This window comes from Amblyomma americanum, chromosome 7 (assembly GCF_052857255.1).
Source record: "Amblyomma americanum isolate KBUSLIRL-KWMA chromosome 7, ASM5285725v1, whole genome shotgun sequence".
Taxonomy (NCBI): Eukaryota; Metazoa; Arthropoda; class Arachnida; order Ixodida; family Ixodidae; genus Amblyomma; species Amblyomma americanum.
Genome location: NC_135503.1, coordinates 91750885 through 91767506, shown reverse-complemented (window position 1 = coordinate 91767506; position 16622 = coordinate 91750885). Strand labels below are relative to the sequence as shown.

At 45.2% G+C, this 16622-nt stretch overlaps 1 protein-coding gene across 4 annotated transcripts in view; it reads right to left on the bottom strand.

Moving 5' to 3' along the window:
- Positions 1–15390, bottom strand: part of LOC144099397 (DCC-interacting protein 13-alpha-like) — a 64352-nt gene extending 48962 nt beyond the window's left edge. For all 4 annotated transcript variants that reach the window (XR_013307396.1, XR_013307395.1, XM_077632656.1 and 1 more), the window contains exons 1-6: positions 14979–15390; positions 8858–8956; positions 6043–6102; positions 3726–3800; positions 2542–2629; positions 613–654 (exon numbers count right to left, since the gene is read on the bottom strand). Coding sequence is in view for 2 of the 4 variants with exons in the window: in XM_077632656.1 (XP_077488782.1) it covers positions 613–654; positions 2542–2629; positions 3726–3800; positions 6043–6102; positions 8858–8956; positions 14979–15032 (418 nt within the window). In the remaining 2 variants the exon portion in view is untranslated. The remainder of the gene's footprint in view (positions 1–612; positions 655–2541; positions 2630–3725; positions 3801–6042; positions 6103–8857; positions 8957–14978) is intronic.
- Positions 15391–16622: the final 1232 nt, after the last annotated feature.

The following is a 16622-nucleotide window of genomic DNA, read 5'->3' as shown; positions in this document are numbered from 1 at the left end:
AAGGAGCGCCTACCTTCTAGCGTGCAAAAAGTGACGAGAAGAGAGGGAAAGGCGCGAAGATGCTGAAATTCAAATTTTAACTACAGATAACTCAGCTCCTACAAAGCGCATTTTAAAAATCCTTGCTGGACACTATTCGTGAAGCGGCATGCTTCAATATCCCAGGCATGCCGCAACTTTATTAGAGCCCAATTCACAGCCCCTTTAAACTGCAACACACTCTCGCACTATGCGTTGCACATCGTCGTCTTCACCAACTAACACTACTATTAAACTAATATCGTCGGCATGTCTGCCGACGGCCCAGCACAGCAAAACCATGAGCCAACCAGGCTAAATACATGCTTTCCGCACCTCTACTCGATATAACTACGCTAAAACCCTACCACATTTTTAACTCAGTATATTTTTACGAGGCAACACACACATGGCACTGAGCACTGCATGTGTGACTTGTGCTACACTAACACCTTAACAGAATGTATAAAAGCCCTCACAACTGAGAAAGAATTGGGACTTCCCACACCAAGAACCGAAGCCCGTTAAAGAAACTGCTAATGAGCTCAGATAAGATCAGCCACATCTGGGCAAGGTGAAGTTAAAACAGCTCACCAGCAGTGGCCTTGTTGTACTGTTCCTCAAGGTTGAAGATGTCTAAAAGCAGAAGACAAACAAGATAAAAACCAAGCAGATATTAGTATAACACCATAACCTAACCAGACGTCCATAAGGATCTGGCTAGGTATATGTGAATAGTGGTTTTTCTGGTTCGAAGCAATAGTAATTTTCTTAGAATGATTTCGAATACTTGTGGCACACAAAAAAGGTTGAATGGCAAAATAAGGATTTTCAAAATCGTATTTTTTTAACACACAAGTCACACTCGTTGAAGCACTGTCGACTGTCTGCAAAAATGGCGATTAGAAATTGGGGGAGCCGAACTGCATGCGATGCTGCCGTATCTGCGGAGTATGAGACCTATATGTGGGGCCTCCAACTGCTGCTCTTAACTGCAATTGCGTCTTTGCACAGCTGTTGTTTTTGAGCGTTGACTCCTTGACACCTGCGATAAGTATGCACCGCGCACCCAGCGCCATACCGTGCCAGGTGTCGGAAAGGGGCACCCATCTCCATGAGTCTCATGCTAGCGCCCCTTTGCGCTTGCGCTGTCGCGCTTGTTTAGCGAATTTTGCAAGGAGGACAGTGCCTCCAGCAGCTGCAGTCAGCTCAGAGTCATCCCGTGAAAGTCAAGGGACCAGAGCATCCTCTGATTACAGGATTTTGGCACAGCACGACGACCCACCGCGGTGGCTCAGTGGTTAGGGCGCTCGGTTACTGATCCGGAGTTCCCGGGTTCGAACCCGACCGCGGCGGCTGTGTTTTTATGGAGGCAAAATGCTAAGGCGCCCGTGTGCTGTGCGATGTCAGTGCACATCAAAGATCCCCAGGTGGTCGGAATTATTCCGGAGCCCTCCACTACGGCACCTCTCTCTTCTTTCACTCCCTCCTTTATCCCTTCCCTTACAGCGCCATTCAGGTGTCCAGTGATAAATGAGACAAATACTGCGCCATTTCCTTTCCCCAAAAACCAATTATTATTATTATTATTATTAGCACAGGGCGACCCACTTCGACCGGAGCCACTGCACATGCACAGATCACCCTGAGGACGCTACGAGGCATCAGGCGCCGGTCAGCTGTTTGCACGCCTGTCCCGTCGGGCCCAATCAGTGCGTGCAAACTGATGGTGTGTGAAAGCGGATTGCACTGTGCTAAATCTCTTCTAATGTGCACGCACCGCCATGCTGGTTACGGCGCGTGAACACTGCGAGTGGAGCGGCCGCAGACACCTGGCAGGTACAGATCTGGGCACCACGCTTCCGCCTGCTCTCGTCTGTTGCCGTGAGCATGCACAGAATGACTCCAGCATATGTGCAGTAGCACATGCAGGCAGTGCGGAGTTGGGGCTTTGGTTGCACTCGCGCCATGGTGCCATCCCGGAGGAGGCATGCAGAACCGAAACCACATGCAGCAAGAGTTCCAGAAATGTTATTCACTCGAGACGACTACATCGAGATTTCGAATACCAAACATTGATTGAATGTTTGGGTTGAATACCTAACTATTTGACCGAATATTTGAAATTATGAATATTCGCACATGCCTACATCTGGTTCTACTTATCTCTGGAAGTGCTACTGCACTAGAGAAAAAAAAAAGTGACCACAGTATGTCATCCATACAAAAAAAATTTCAAGATTGCCAACTGTACATTTGAGTCTAATGTTCCACACAAAACAGAAAGAAAAAATGCTGCCAAGTTGGATTCTTGCTTGCATTTGAACATGAACTTTCCACGCACTGGTTCAGCAAAAATACAACATAAGTTGGTACTAAGAGCCACAAAAAAGACATCCGAACAACAGCCACCATAAGTGGACAGCAGTGGGGCCATGCATCTGAGCATTGACACTCTCTCCGATGCAAACCACAACAGGAGACCTGAGGAACATAGAGAGACAGCATCCCATACAGACCCACCTCTGAGGTCAGACTCTAGAAACCTGGACAGTGGGTAGACCATGCCGTCTCCAATCTGTGCACTGCACATTTGGTGCCAGGAGCTGATCTGCAAAGAACAAACGATGACGCTTGTCATGACCTGTCAAGGATTGCCACAACAAAACAGCTTGCGCAAAGTCATGTGTTCACTACTCACACCCAAAGCGGTAGTATGCCCAAAGTGCAAGCACACACCTATTCTTTAAATATTTTGCCTGTGCGTGCAGAATGTGTTGACAGTTCACAGGAATTAACTCGTCTTTTTTTTCTAAGCACAGACAGCACACAAAAAATGTCAACGCCACAAGTACTGCTACATGTTGAAGACAATCTCAGAATAAACAGCATGGTCGCTCAATATTTTTCCACGAATAATACACCTAGAAAATAATTTTGTGACAACACTTGGAACTCATGTGTATTAAAAAACTATCCTGACTTGCTACTATGACTAGCAGGGCAGGGGTCCCCAGAATTCCACTTATGTTTGCTTGCAAGGATGCTAAGACAAGTTTGCACACACTATTCATATTCTGGCTACCCAGCCTAAAAGAGATAAAGACAGGATAAAGGAAAGGCAGAACACTCTATCCTCCAAGCCTTCCCCCCCCCCCCCCCCCCCCCCCCCCCCCCCCCCCCCCTTTCTTTTTACCTCTATTTACTGTGCTGTCAAGCTTGAATACGAAAACTCCCTGGTGTCCATATTACAAGATCTCTGCCAAAGACCACCTTTGTTTCCTTAAAACTAGTCCATTTCTTTCTCAGCAAAACTAATTTGCACAAGACAGGTGCTCCTTCATACTTCTTGTCCACGTGTCATTCATCCGGTTTCAGCTTTCCAGAAAGATTTTATGTACTATCAGAGCTCTTCTCAAAGCTCACGAGCACTGCCTATCAAGACTACAGTCATATGCATGGTAAGTGTCTTTGTACTGTACAATCGGCATGAACCAGCCATGCACAGCAATCCAATAATGAAGTTCATCATGAAATGTACAGCTTCTTTTTTTCTTTTCGCTATGCACCGAGTACACAGAGTACATATAGAATCACTATACAGCAAAAACCAGGCACAGGAATCATTTTGATAAGCATAAGCTCAAGAACTGGCTTGCGCTTGAGGGAAGCATCAACAAACAAAGTCGAAGCACCACACCGCCCACCTCTTCGAGGCTGCTGGAAAGCTGCCTGAGTGTGCACCGGAGGATGCTGTCGGGGTCTGTGTCCAGGGGGAAATCCTGCACGTAAGATTTTTCGGTCCAGCGTGAGACCGGCAGGCTGTGCAAAGAGGGAGCAGCTTTTAACAAGTCCAAACAATGCCACACTCTCCCACACACCACCTCCTGTCCTGCCCTGGGACATCTGGAGGCAAGCTGCACTGTCAGTTTTGAGAGATGGTTACCAACTCAACACACATCAAGCAGCGACGACACTGATTCATGATGATTATCGATTTTTATGGGGCAAGGGCATCTATGGCCAAAGAGCGCCATGACACAAGATATTTTCTTTTTCTCAAGGTGGGCTCAAAGACCCATTTCCCAAGGATTTCACCCTAAATAAGCCGAGCACCAGGGCAGGGGAAATCTTGTACCCATTCTCTCACCGGTGAGTACCCAGCGGTACTGGGGATCGAACCCCGTACTTCCCGCATGCGAGGCGGATGCTCAACCACTTTGGCCACTGCTGCGGTACGACGCTGATTCAATTAGAGAGCATATGCAATGGACAGGATGAAGGGGTGAAGAAGGGAGGTACACACACAAGTGCTGGCTTTGCCCCTTCGTCCAATCCGCTGCACTCTTTTTGTTCAGCATGTTCAATCACCAACTCACCAACCTATACTGACATAGAACATATGTTGGTTCTCAAGGACTTTAAGATAAGAGCCAGCTCCTTTCTGTGGTTGCAAACAAAAGTGCAAAGCGATACTAATTTCTTCATCAATTTCACAGTAATGAAATCAGGGGTTAACAGGCCTTTTAGAGTGGGCAAGGTGTCCAATACGCAAAAAACAAGCTTGTACTTTCAAAGCCACACACGGTGTCACCAAGCTCTCTTCTTGCACAAGCAGCATGCTTAAATAAGACAAACTAAATCACAGTGACAACTAAATCGTAGCAAAAATGTTTTTCATGCAGCACTGCTGTCAGACAATGAATGAAATTTCCGCACAACAGCTTAAATGCCAGAATTTCTCAAACAAAGTTTTGGTAAGCATCTTTAGTCTCTCTTAAGACAGATTTTTGTCAAAATTCTTCCTGACCAGGTACCAACTGTTTCATACTGATGAATTCCACAGGACTGAATGCAGCAATCTATTCTCAACTCCTGCGTAAGAAAACAAAATGCTAGGGCAGCCCTGTAGGCACCTACAACAATTACATACTTCGGTCCAAATTTACATTTATTATACCATGATGCAGCGGCACAATGTCTAGCACCTGTGTTTTCTTCTCTCCTTTTGTCCCTGTTATTTAGCACTACTACTATGTCGTCTCTATCTAAACACCAACTAGCCAAGCTTTCTGCATTAAATTTATCCACAGCTGTACCACAGTGCCTAAAAACTAGGTGGCTCAAGTCAGTCAGTTCTCAGAATGCATTACTGAGTTTGTATTAGCGTGTTGCCGACACATTAATTTCTCATGCGGCTGCAATTGCCAGCTGATGATCACGAAGGCTACGTTAGCTTGAGCACAAAAGGTGCCGAATTAGAGGAAGTGCTGCAGCCTCACATTTTCTTAGCTGTGCCCATACATCGCCAAAAGCTCATGCCGTGACAGTTCAGTGACTGAGAACTCAAGGGACACTCGTGAGTCTTAAAAAGAAGAGCGAGTGTTGATCCATACCGCACTGAACTGCACGCTGTGTCAGAAATGCTCTGCACTTATTCAGTTCATATGACATGACATTCTCTAGGCAAAATGAGCCAAGGTGGCACAACAGCATTACAGCAACACGCAAGATGCAAGGTCAGACGACTGGGTGCAAGGATCCAGGTTCTCATTGTTACAATGATTTATCACCTGTAATCCTAGTACACAGGGCGGTTCAGTGACATGCTGCATCTGGGTGCAAAGCTTATTTTCTGGGAGTCAGATGAGGTGCAGCCAACTACACAGGTGCAGCACTTCATCTTTGCATGTGCAGATCTCCCTGAGGTGCCATGTGCAAGCATCTGGCATCACGTGCCTGTGTGCTCTGGTACTGGCGCCGTCACTGGCGATAGAGGTGGTATATGATCGAGGTGGCGGTACACGCTAAGCTAAATGTCTCTGTTTAGCAAGGCATGTACTGTGTTCAGTTTAATTAAATGCATGACGATCCTGTTCATGCCATGATGCAGCAACACGCTGGTGCAGCTACCTTCACCTTCCTCCAAGGTACCTTCAATAGAAGCTATGGTGATCCTTCCCACACCAGTGCACTATCTGCACCACTGAAAAACCCAGTGCATCAACATAGTGGTGAGCTCACCTGAAGATCATACTGCCTCATGTGGAATGCCAAGCTTGCAGTGGCATCTGCCAGTTCCTTCTGCAGGCCACACAATGGAGTGGAGGAAGTGGACGACAGGAGAGAAAAAAATGCAGAGAGAAAACAGGGTCTGCCAAATCAGAAGAGTGAGTGCAATTACTGGACCAACTAGCATAGCAAGGTGAATGCAACATAAGCAGGGAGCATGATAGTTGCTAAAGTACAGAAGACAGAAGAGAAAGAAATGCAACACAAGCAAGTGGTGCAGTGATATACCTGGTCTCTGTACACACGGCAACAATGCTTTAGCTAGCATCATCAATACTCACGTCTTTCGGAAAATACCACATACAGCTTGGGCAGTGAATCGAGTTTCTAATGCTTATCTGTCACGCCATTTTCTTTCTGATGAGGCCTCCACCAAAAGAGCAATAAACAATCTACAGAAGATTTCTGCAGCTCCCCTTCCAAATGCGATACCCATTACCCCTCGCACATGATGTGTTTCTCACAAAAATGGTGTGATAAAGATCTGTTTATCACCATGCTCATCACTTACTTAACATGTAGACACTTGCACTCGCACTGCACATTGCATAATTGAGACAATGAGCTATAAAGAAACGGCCAAAGAAGGTAACAATCAATGGCAAACAAAACGGAACTAAAGTATGGTTTATGACCACTCCATCTATCTGAATCAAGTGAACCATGCTGCGAAGTTTCTACTGAAGAACAATTTTAGCGTCGTCTGTCTTGTGCTCCACTAATGAGGCCGAGAGATGCATCTTCTACTCATTTGAAAAGAATAAAGCTTCTTTTAGATGCAACATGATGATCTAGTCAAACAAACTGTGAGCAGCACAGGAGATCAAAAACAGAGTCAGAAAGAGAAATCAGAATGACTTCTGGGAAGCAAGATGTAAAACTAAAGTTTACACTAATATGTAAATGTAAGGTGCATAAAGCAAAAGATATCTTTTTGTGAAAGGGAGCAGCCTCCACAACAGTTACACATCACGACTGGTTTTTTTGGCATAAACCACTTGGCTGCCTCCGGTAAGAGGAACTGCGCCTCAGAGAAGAAATGAGAGATGCCGCCTCTCATTTTCAACTCTTTTGTGCATCAACTGAATGAAAGCACTGTTAACTTTTGTTCTCTTGGGAGCTAAGCACTGGTTGATATTTGGGAAGAAGGTCAAAGAAAAAAAATTTTTAATGAAGTCACAATTATGAAATCTTCAGCGCGAGCGAGCCGGGTAAACGGCGCACAATTCGTGCCCTCGCCACTCGCATTGTTCACAACCACACACGATTACACGGCCACGCTAATCTTCCTAAGCCTGCTTTGCACGCAACCGCATATGATGGCGGTCTGGCGCAGCAGAGAGCGCAAAATATGTGAGTAAAAGTGCTTTTTTCAAAAATCCGAGTAAAATGTTGGGGATGCGCAAATTACGTGAGTTAATACGGTATTTAGGCCGCTGCAATTGTGCCTTTTTACATTGGGACCAGAAGCCTCTCAAGCTTACCCGAGCTTTTTCTTCCGTGTCATTTGCCTTTTATTTGGGCGAAACTGATTGTCAATTCATTAATTTTTTTTTTTAAAACACTCTTCCCCCCCTTAAAAGCTGGGTAGCAGTTAACAACAACTGCACACTGCATTCATGTCAAGTGCATGGTCTTTCTATGCTCCTTCATTCTGAAAAACTGCCAGAACAATAACAGCGCGAGGTCCACACTTTAGATACAGGTAAGGCGAAACTGCCGCGCTTGTTCTTCTATGACAACATGAAGGTAACAGCGTAACGGTGATTAAGGCCCATCCTCATTGTTGCGAACTATGCTAAAAAGCAATGCACTCTTGGGAAAAAATCACATTACTAATTTGTATTTGAATGTGAAATATTTCAATATCATCCTGCGATTAAAAAAAAAAGCCTACAGCCTAGCAGAATCGTCATTCCTTCGTTATATGCATTTTTTTGTTATGAACCATATCGTTATAACCAGGGTCGACTGTATAAATCATTTAGCGGCCATAGGTGATGGATAATAATGTTGAACGTACCATTTGAAATAAAAAGGCAAAAATTGCACGTCTATAGTCCCTTAATGCATATCGGAATTAATTATTGACAAATTGCATTCAATCGGACATGTGCTAAAGGCCAGTTATTGCAGTGATACTATCACCAATATCAGAACTGTACCTTTTAGTTTCAAAATCTCTTTTAGCTTATCAACTAAAGCTTGGAAAGCTCACTTTCAATGCGTTTCTGCAGTCATAGCTGAAAGGGTGCAAGCTTCAGTGGAAACAACACAGCAGAGTTGTTTTCACTGACTATAATAAAAAAAAAAATCTAAGGGGCCATAATTTTATTTGTCTTTTATTTTTGTCTTCAGAACTTTACTAAAAAGAAGATCCACTTGAATGTTCCAGTGAAAACCGAGAACCGCAACCGCAGAGACCAAGTGATAGAGGTGACAGGGATTTATTCTGATGAAGATAAGACACAAAAGCTCCACTTTACCATTTTATCTCCCCACACAAAATTTCGTTAACGTTTTGAAGCAATGGTGATTCCTACAGATCTCAATCTAGGCCATACTCCACAGCATATGCCCCATATGCATTTGAAACTGGTCAACAGCAACTATAACACGGGTCTGACATGATGTAAGCAGAAAAACCCTGCCTCCGGCATTTGAACTGCCCGACCTCCTGAACCATGGCAACACCTCGGGGTCCTTTTAGATTCTTAGCTGGTACATAAAAAAAATAACAAAATCATCAGACGTTACTATCACTCACCTCAGCGTTCCATATGCGGTTGGCATGTTCGTACATCACCCTGACATACTTGTCCAGGTGGTGTGCATCATGCTCGAACAGGTTGACCAGAGACCGCGTCTGCACAAACCAACAGCGGGAAAAGTGCATCAACAGCATGGAAAAACAAGGTTATACCAACACCCGACTCCTGTTTCGAAGGGACCTGTCAAGTTTCTCACTTCACATCACACGGTGTCCAGGTGCATCTGTATCCTGTCTCTCAACACAAAGTGAACAAGGAATGGAAACCCTCACGATGCTTAGCCAGCATTTTGACAAAAGGACTTGTCTTTGTCTGGGCAAAGACATGATACGGAATTTTAATCACAAATGACCAGTGCCATTTTGGTTAAAGATAGTTAAGGCTGTTCACTGCCATTCTTTTCTTCCGTTCTCGCCTGAAATGAAGTTTTCACCTTTAATTCTGAGGGCGTAATTATTCATTAAAGGCTCAGGTTTAGGTTTAAGGGGGTTTAACGTCCCAAAGGGACTCAGGCTATGAGAGACGCCGTAGTGAAGGCTCCGGAAATTTAAACCACCTGGGGTTCTTTAACGTGCACTGACATCGCACAGTACACGGGCCTCTAGAATTTCGCCTCCATCGAAATCCGACGGCCGCGGCCGGGATCGAACCCGCGTCTTTCGGACCAGCAGCCGAGCGCCATAACCACTCAGCCACCGCGGCGGCTTCATTACAGGCTCAATGAGCCCTGTGCAAATAAGGTTTGGAAGCAACACCGGGCCAGGATTCTTGCCAAATAAGGTGGTGATACATCACTACCCAAACACAATATTCAGTATCAGTTTTAAATGGTTTGGCCCAATGACCTCCCTGTGATACAAAAGCGCTTTTGCCCAAAACAGCAAATTACAGAATGCCGCACCTTCCATAAGGTAGCTTCTTTTAAACAGCATTATTTACAACCAGACCAGAGGTGCTATTTGACAAAGCATCCTCTAACCTGACTGCATGGTGTATGCTGAAGCTATGCAAAATGCACTGTGCTGTCCAGCGTCCAGCATATAGCACTGGGCATCCTGCTTATTCACATGTTTGCATGAATGTGTGCAGAGGATGTAAATATATATAGATTTTCCTTCTTTTACCCACTTCCTACTGTCCTTCATTACATCACCTTCTGTTTTCTTTGGGCTCCCCAGTCCCCATACTATATCCCTCCAATTCGCGCTGGCTGCGTATCAGGTGTTTGATTAATGCATGGCACCCTTCGCTGCCAGCACCCTTCTTTTTTCTGCCTTTTTACTATTTTCAGCACTGTCACACCTCAGCGCTGGCACTGGCCATGCAGTCTAGTGTTTATAGAGAGGTATAGCCAACAACAAAACGACACCAAAGGAAGCACACACGACATGAGGCTGGGTGTGTTGTCCATCTTTCCCTTGGTGATGTTTTCTAGTTTGCTGTCCCTCTCTATTCATTATACACCAACTCACTCAGACACAGGTCTAGTGCTGTTTGTGCGCACCATTTGAATACTGAAAGCCTATCTTCAAAGCCTCAACGTCAGTGATAAATGCTTGGGTTAAAAAGGATGGCAGCACATAAAAAAATGCTTCCTTTTGCAAGCACTGCAGTAACAATTGCTGACGACAAAGTTCGTGTGCTTCATTTGATGGGCACCACGGTCCGTCAACGAGATATGCCACAACTGGCAACAAATGCGGGCAGAAGAGATGAGACATGCAGACAAATGATAACTTTTCTTGGCCAAATGTTTTGTGACAGCCAGATGTTGTAGCACAGAGTTCAGTTTACGGTCAAGTTGAAGACACACAATGACAAGTAGATGTTTGGTTATTTGCGTTTATATCAGTTTACATCGTTCCCCACATTGACGTTCACTGAGCTTCTCGTTGTCCTTCAACGCATGCTCCCAAATCAGCACTTGTTTGGCATACCACCAAGGTCAAAAGAAAAAACGTGCAAGGCGAACAATCACTGTGTGAACGCAGGACAGAAAGGGTACACATAAGTTTGGCTGTGATAAGGAACAAAAAAGCAGAGATGAGCGATTGTGGCAAAAAAAACAAAACAATGCAAGCCCATCGCTGGTCTGCCTGGTTGCTAGTTGCAGTAGCAGTGGTCACATTTCAGTGGTAACAAAGCATGCAAAGAGAGCTATGTGCAAGATTTGACCACAACTGAATTCCTGAAGGTGGCAAAGCTAGACTCGAAACACTTTGCTATACAGTGTACTGTAACACGCATTCATTTCTGTATGTTAAACTGATCAACACATCACAGTAAGAGACAGCGGTCATATTTATACACCAATCAAATGTGAACCTAACAATGTGCCTAATAAGTGGAGCTACGTGTACAAAGCACTACAACTTCTGATACTGCAGAAGCAAGCAGTTCACATTCCCTACACATCCCACCCCACCATATTGGAAACCTGCCTTCCTGAACCAACTAGATAACATGTTATGTAACATTTCAGCTAGCACTGTTTTCTGAGAGCCAAACTGCACCAGTGTCATATTTTCTTGCTGTTCTTTTGTGGTTTTCATGTTAAAACACTTAAATCACTTCCCTTCATTATGCCCTTAGCCTAGAGAGTACCACAGGTAAATAAAAGATCCGAAATTGACAAACACTAAGCATTTCAAAATAATTCAGTTAAGAGCAAAAACCTGCTTACAGTTCAAGTAATAACAACACAGAATGCAGTGATATCCTCAACACTGAACTGTTGGTATTTTCATTCACAAAGTCACAGATAATTGATATCGCTTCAAGCATATACCAGCAATATGCATGTAAAGGCTAGTTAAGTAGCATCCACATGATACTCGGAGCTTGTGCATATATCGTTTGCTACTTTGTTTGTTGATAAGTCCTTTGCACAGCTGCAATACAAGGACAGTGCTCTGCAACAGCACTAAATCAACCCTTTACCCTTGCATTTTGCCTTAACCTCAACAACGCGACGCAAATCTGCAGAACGAAAACATGCGCGGCTCGCTCTGCACAAAACATCTGCAATGAGCTCTGGCGCCTGTCATATCGACCACGACAATGTGCTGCTGGCAGATGCCACAGGGGGTCAGAGCATTGTCTCATTTATAGCTGTTTGTGCAGGTCGGTGATGTGCTATAAAAGCCAGAACATAAAACTGTTATAAATTTTAAGAGCTCTCCCTTTGTACTCTAGGTGCAAAGCAAAAAATTTGTAGCACTGCAGTGCTTAAGGGGGGCTACTTCCTCTTTCTGTTTACATGCAAAGTGCTTGTAACTTCATCTCATTTTATCTGCTTCAAAGGTCCTGGGCATGAGTATTACATAAAGGACATGGTTAAACTGCGGTCACTGTAGGGTCACTCTAGTCAATGGAAAGTTCTTATCACTCGCAAGGTTAAAGTGGCAGGAAAAAGGAGAAATATCAGACAAATCCGCAGTGCAAAGAAAATGGTAACATGTTTTCCAACTCTGATAAATGTTCCATACATCATACAGCATCAATGAACTGTATGATGCTGCAGGTAACATATTCCACTTTTTAGCTGTATGAATTAAGAACAAGCGCGTGCACATGATAGTCAAGGTGAAGTGGTGAGAGGTTCATAAATAGTTGTTCCTCCTACAACTGCAGGGCTTACAGTGGGGCACTATGTAGATACTAGGTGATAGGGTGCAGTATTAATTATAAAAGACTGAAACTCTGGCAATCTTCTTGTGGTAATATGAGGCACTAAGGTGGCATCAAGAGCGAGCAAAATTCACGGCCACTGGAACGTCAAGGCACTTGATGCTTCTGCCCTGCAAGCACAACAATAAGGTCGTACAAGATGTTCGCACACCACAAGCACAGCAAGAACCTGCGCATTTCTCTAATCATTTATTGCGCCTTCTCCGGCTCGCCATCATAGCGCCCATGATACCACATGTAAACCACCTGTTGGCTAGTGGCAAGTGACTGCTTTTTCCGCCAACAGAAATTCGTTCCGGACTGACTGAACTTTCCGCCTTGTTTTCCTTGAAATCTGAGCTGCAGAGACGGATTTCGCTCGCTCTTGACATTGAATGCCCAGATTTGAATGTACCATTACTGTGAGTTCCAGATGGCTGCAACCTAGAGCCAATTTGGATGTCTGAGTGCTATGTATGCTGGTAGCGTTATTTGTGTAGGTTTGAGTTTTAATGTATGTTGATGGACCAGGCATTTGCTTGCTGCAGAAACAGTGCAGCTAAGTTGTTGTGTTTATAAAAGGTCCTTCAAAGGTTCAAAAAAAAGACTAGCGAAGATTTAAGAACTTAGAAGTTGGTTGCGTTTAGAGATGTCTGCCAATTTTTACAACACTGTTCGACAGTTAAAAGGCCCTCTTGTAGTGCTTGCTGGTTGTGAAAGATATGTAAGAAAATATAATGCAATTGTCTGCAAACATGCAAATCACATTGATAAGACAGGCTACTGATACACATTAGAAACGGAATGGCCAAAGTACTGTACCTTGTGGAAATCCAGAAATGATGGCACCATTGACTAAGTTATTGCAATTCACAGTAACACACTGCATCCTGTCAGAAACAAGGCTACAGATTGAGTTTAACACAAATGAGTCAAGACTGAAGAGTGCTAATTTTGTCGTTAAGTGCAGCCGCCATTGACTGGTTTCTACATGTCAAAAATACTGTGTCTGATTTTGTGTTAATATGAAGAATGCAGCGTAAGCCATGAAGAAATTAATGCCGCAACTAGTGTTTCACAACACAGTCCTAGTTGGAGCCCGTGCTGTGAGTGGTGGATGATGTTGCTGTCGGAATACACTATACATTCCATGGTTTTTGATGAGCTGCTCGAAATTGTTATTGGCCGATAAATAAATGCCAAGGATTTGTAGGCGCATTTCATGTTTGTGATGTTAGTGAGTTTATATTTGGAAGGAACATGACATGATTTGGGCAACTCTAATCACAGTAATCCAGTGTGGCACTTACAAATTGATTTCAGTTTATCAGGATAAGAAAACATTATAAACAACCCGTCAAAAATATTTAGCTCAGATTAGTCTCCATAGTACTATACACAGAGCAGCTGAGTGCTTGACAGGTAAACACCCACCTAAAGTGGAAGTATTGAAGCTTGCATGTCTTCTTACCATGCGTAATACCACAATTATTCTTGATTTTACACGTTTGTAGAAATGAAATAATATGTTTTTGTAGAAGCAGCAAAGATGTGGGAAATATATATATATATATATACAGGGAAAGGAAAATTGAGCTAATAACGGCTAGCCTAAACTGATCCTGGATTTGCCTGACAAACTCAATGCCTGGCTTATTCTAGAAGTTGAGCAAACAATTTGTTACTTAAATTGCTGCTCAGGGGAACTCCGTTGCGTGATGGAGTAACCAGTAAGGCACTTTTTTCAGAGTCATCTCAAACTACAGGGCACGAATGGTTTTGAGCTCTTACGAGTGGGAGCATGCACGTGAGCTTTCGGTAACGCTCGCAGAACAAAATTCCTGGACTATTACGCAGGTATGTCGTTAGCAGCCAACATAACCGAAGCAACCTATCTTCCCGCGGCATTAATTACGCCCGAACGGAAATTGCTCCAGCTGTTGCCACTAAAGTCCATAGATCAGCTTGAGCTTACCTAGGGTCTTTAGATGCCATTAAACAGATTACACAGCGTGGCATTTCCTATTCTGCGGTAGCTAGCTGTGAGGCATCGATTTAACAGACTTCGTTAACGAAGACTGCGCCCCGTCCCGTTTAAAACGCGCGAACACCGTCGAATTTGGGACGTCAAATTTTCTGCAAACCATTTAACGTCACCCCGTCTGAATCGACACCAAAGACAACACGAAACAATCGTATCGCCTCCTTCGTAGCCTCCCTAAAGGCCATATCGTGTGAACACGAGTAGGCAGACCATACGAGAGGACGAGCAAATATGCGTGCGCGCCAGCAGCCAGCTAAAAAGCTACATGGCTACATCGGCGCCAGAACAACGGACGAAGAAACGCAGAACAATGCTGCTGGGAGCAGCGATGGGAACGCCCACGAGATATCGAAATCGCCGAAGCGTGCAGAGCCGTCGAGAATTGTTGACTGGCTATCACCAACCTGCGGATTGTCCTCCAGTGCGTCTTCCAGGTGGAGCGCTTCGGGGCCCTGCATCTCGCCTCCGGATGGGAAACCTCAGGAGCGAGCACCAGCGACGACCTCGAACCTTTCGCGGGGCACCGTGTGTGTCGGCAGCTACTAGCAAATTCGCTCACACACGCACACCTGCTCGTTTGTCGACGAGCGTCTGGAACGATCACCGCTCTCGGTCGCCACCCATCGGGGATAGAAATGCTCCCAGCTCGTACGCCTGCTGCCGGTCCGAAAGCGACGCACGGCTGCAAGATGCGGAGCGATGGTCTCGCCCCGACGTTGCAGGGTGAAACTTTGTTTACTTTCGATCACGCACGCAGCAATCACAGCTTCGCCTACGGACGAGCACCTACAGCAACCAACAGCTGTCTCCTTCATTGGATTGGATTGGATGTGTGCGTTGACAATTACTTAAAGGTTTCGGTTTCGTTTACGGTTACTTTTATTTTTACTTCTGATTTCGTGCACGAGGACATGCTGCTTTCAGGTCATAGGTATAATTTGCAACTTAAGAAGGCTGCGTTGCCTCTGGACGGGCTGCAGTTTTCGTCTGTTATAGCTGTACGGGTAACTGACAAATTATGAGTTAACTGGGTTCCTCAATCGAGTAAACACTCACCTCGAACTGACGGGTGCGTACCCACACACCGTCATCGGGTTTCGGCTTCACCTCTCGACGCAGGACAATATATGCTCCAGCTGAAACATCAGATCCTGGACGCCGACTCACTCCACCAAAGCCATCCTGGGACTCAACCTTGAGAGCGCATTCGACAGGGTCGCCCATTCGGTGATTCTAGCCCAAATCTCGCAGAGGAACCTCGGCGAAAGAGCATAACTACGTCAAAGACTTCCTCTCCGACAGACGGGCGCTCCTCGTAGAGGGAGATATCACGTTCGAGGAGCAAACGCTGGGAAGCACCGGCAGCCAGCAGGGATCGGTCATTTCGCCAATGCTCTTAATTCAACCTGGTGATGATCGGCCTCGCGCGCAAACTCCAAGATGTCGAAAATTCCCAACCCACGATCTACGCTCACGACATCACGATTTGGGCCAACCGCAGCAGCGACGGGAGATCGAATCATCGCTGTAGCAGGATCGAGCGATATATAGATGTCGTGGAAGAACACCTCATGAGAAATACGAGGCTGCAATGTTTGCCCAAGTAATCGGAGCTCCTGCTATACCGCCCCACCCAGAAGGGACAACCACCCAACGCATCCAAGCAGAAGACAGAATATGAAGAAATCAGGCTATACACGAGTGACAGCGGAACCATCCCCATCATGAAAAGAATCACAGTCCAACAGGAGAAGTGGCGTGAGGGAGGAGAGCTTGATATATATGACTCGTGCACTCTGTCGTCATATATATATATGTCACAGCTTACGTGGCCGCCTTTCACAACTGGAGACAAACAAAATAGACGGGATTATACGGCATACAAGATGGCGCTCGGGCTGCCAGACTCGACCAGCACAGAGCTGATGCTACAAGTGGGAACCCATAACACACTGGAGGAACTTGCAGAGGCGCAGCTCAAAGACTGGTGACCACCGACGCTGGACGACACATAGGTACTCGAGCGGGCATCGGCTACCACCGCCAAC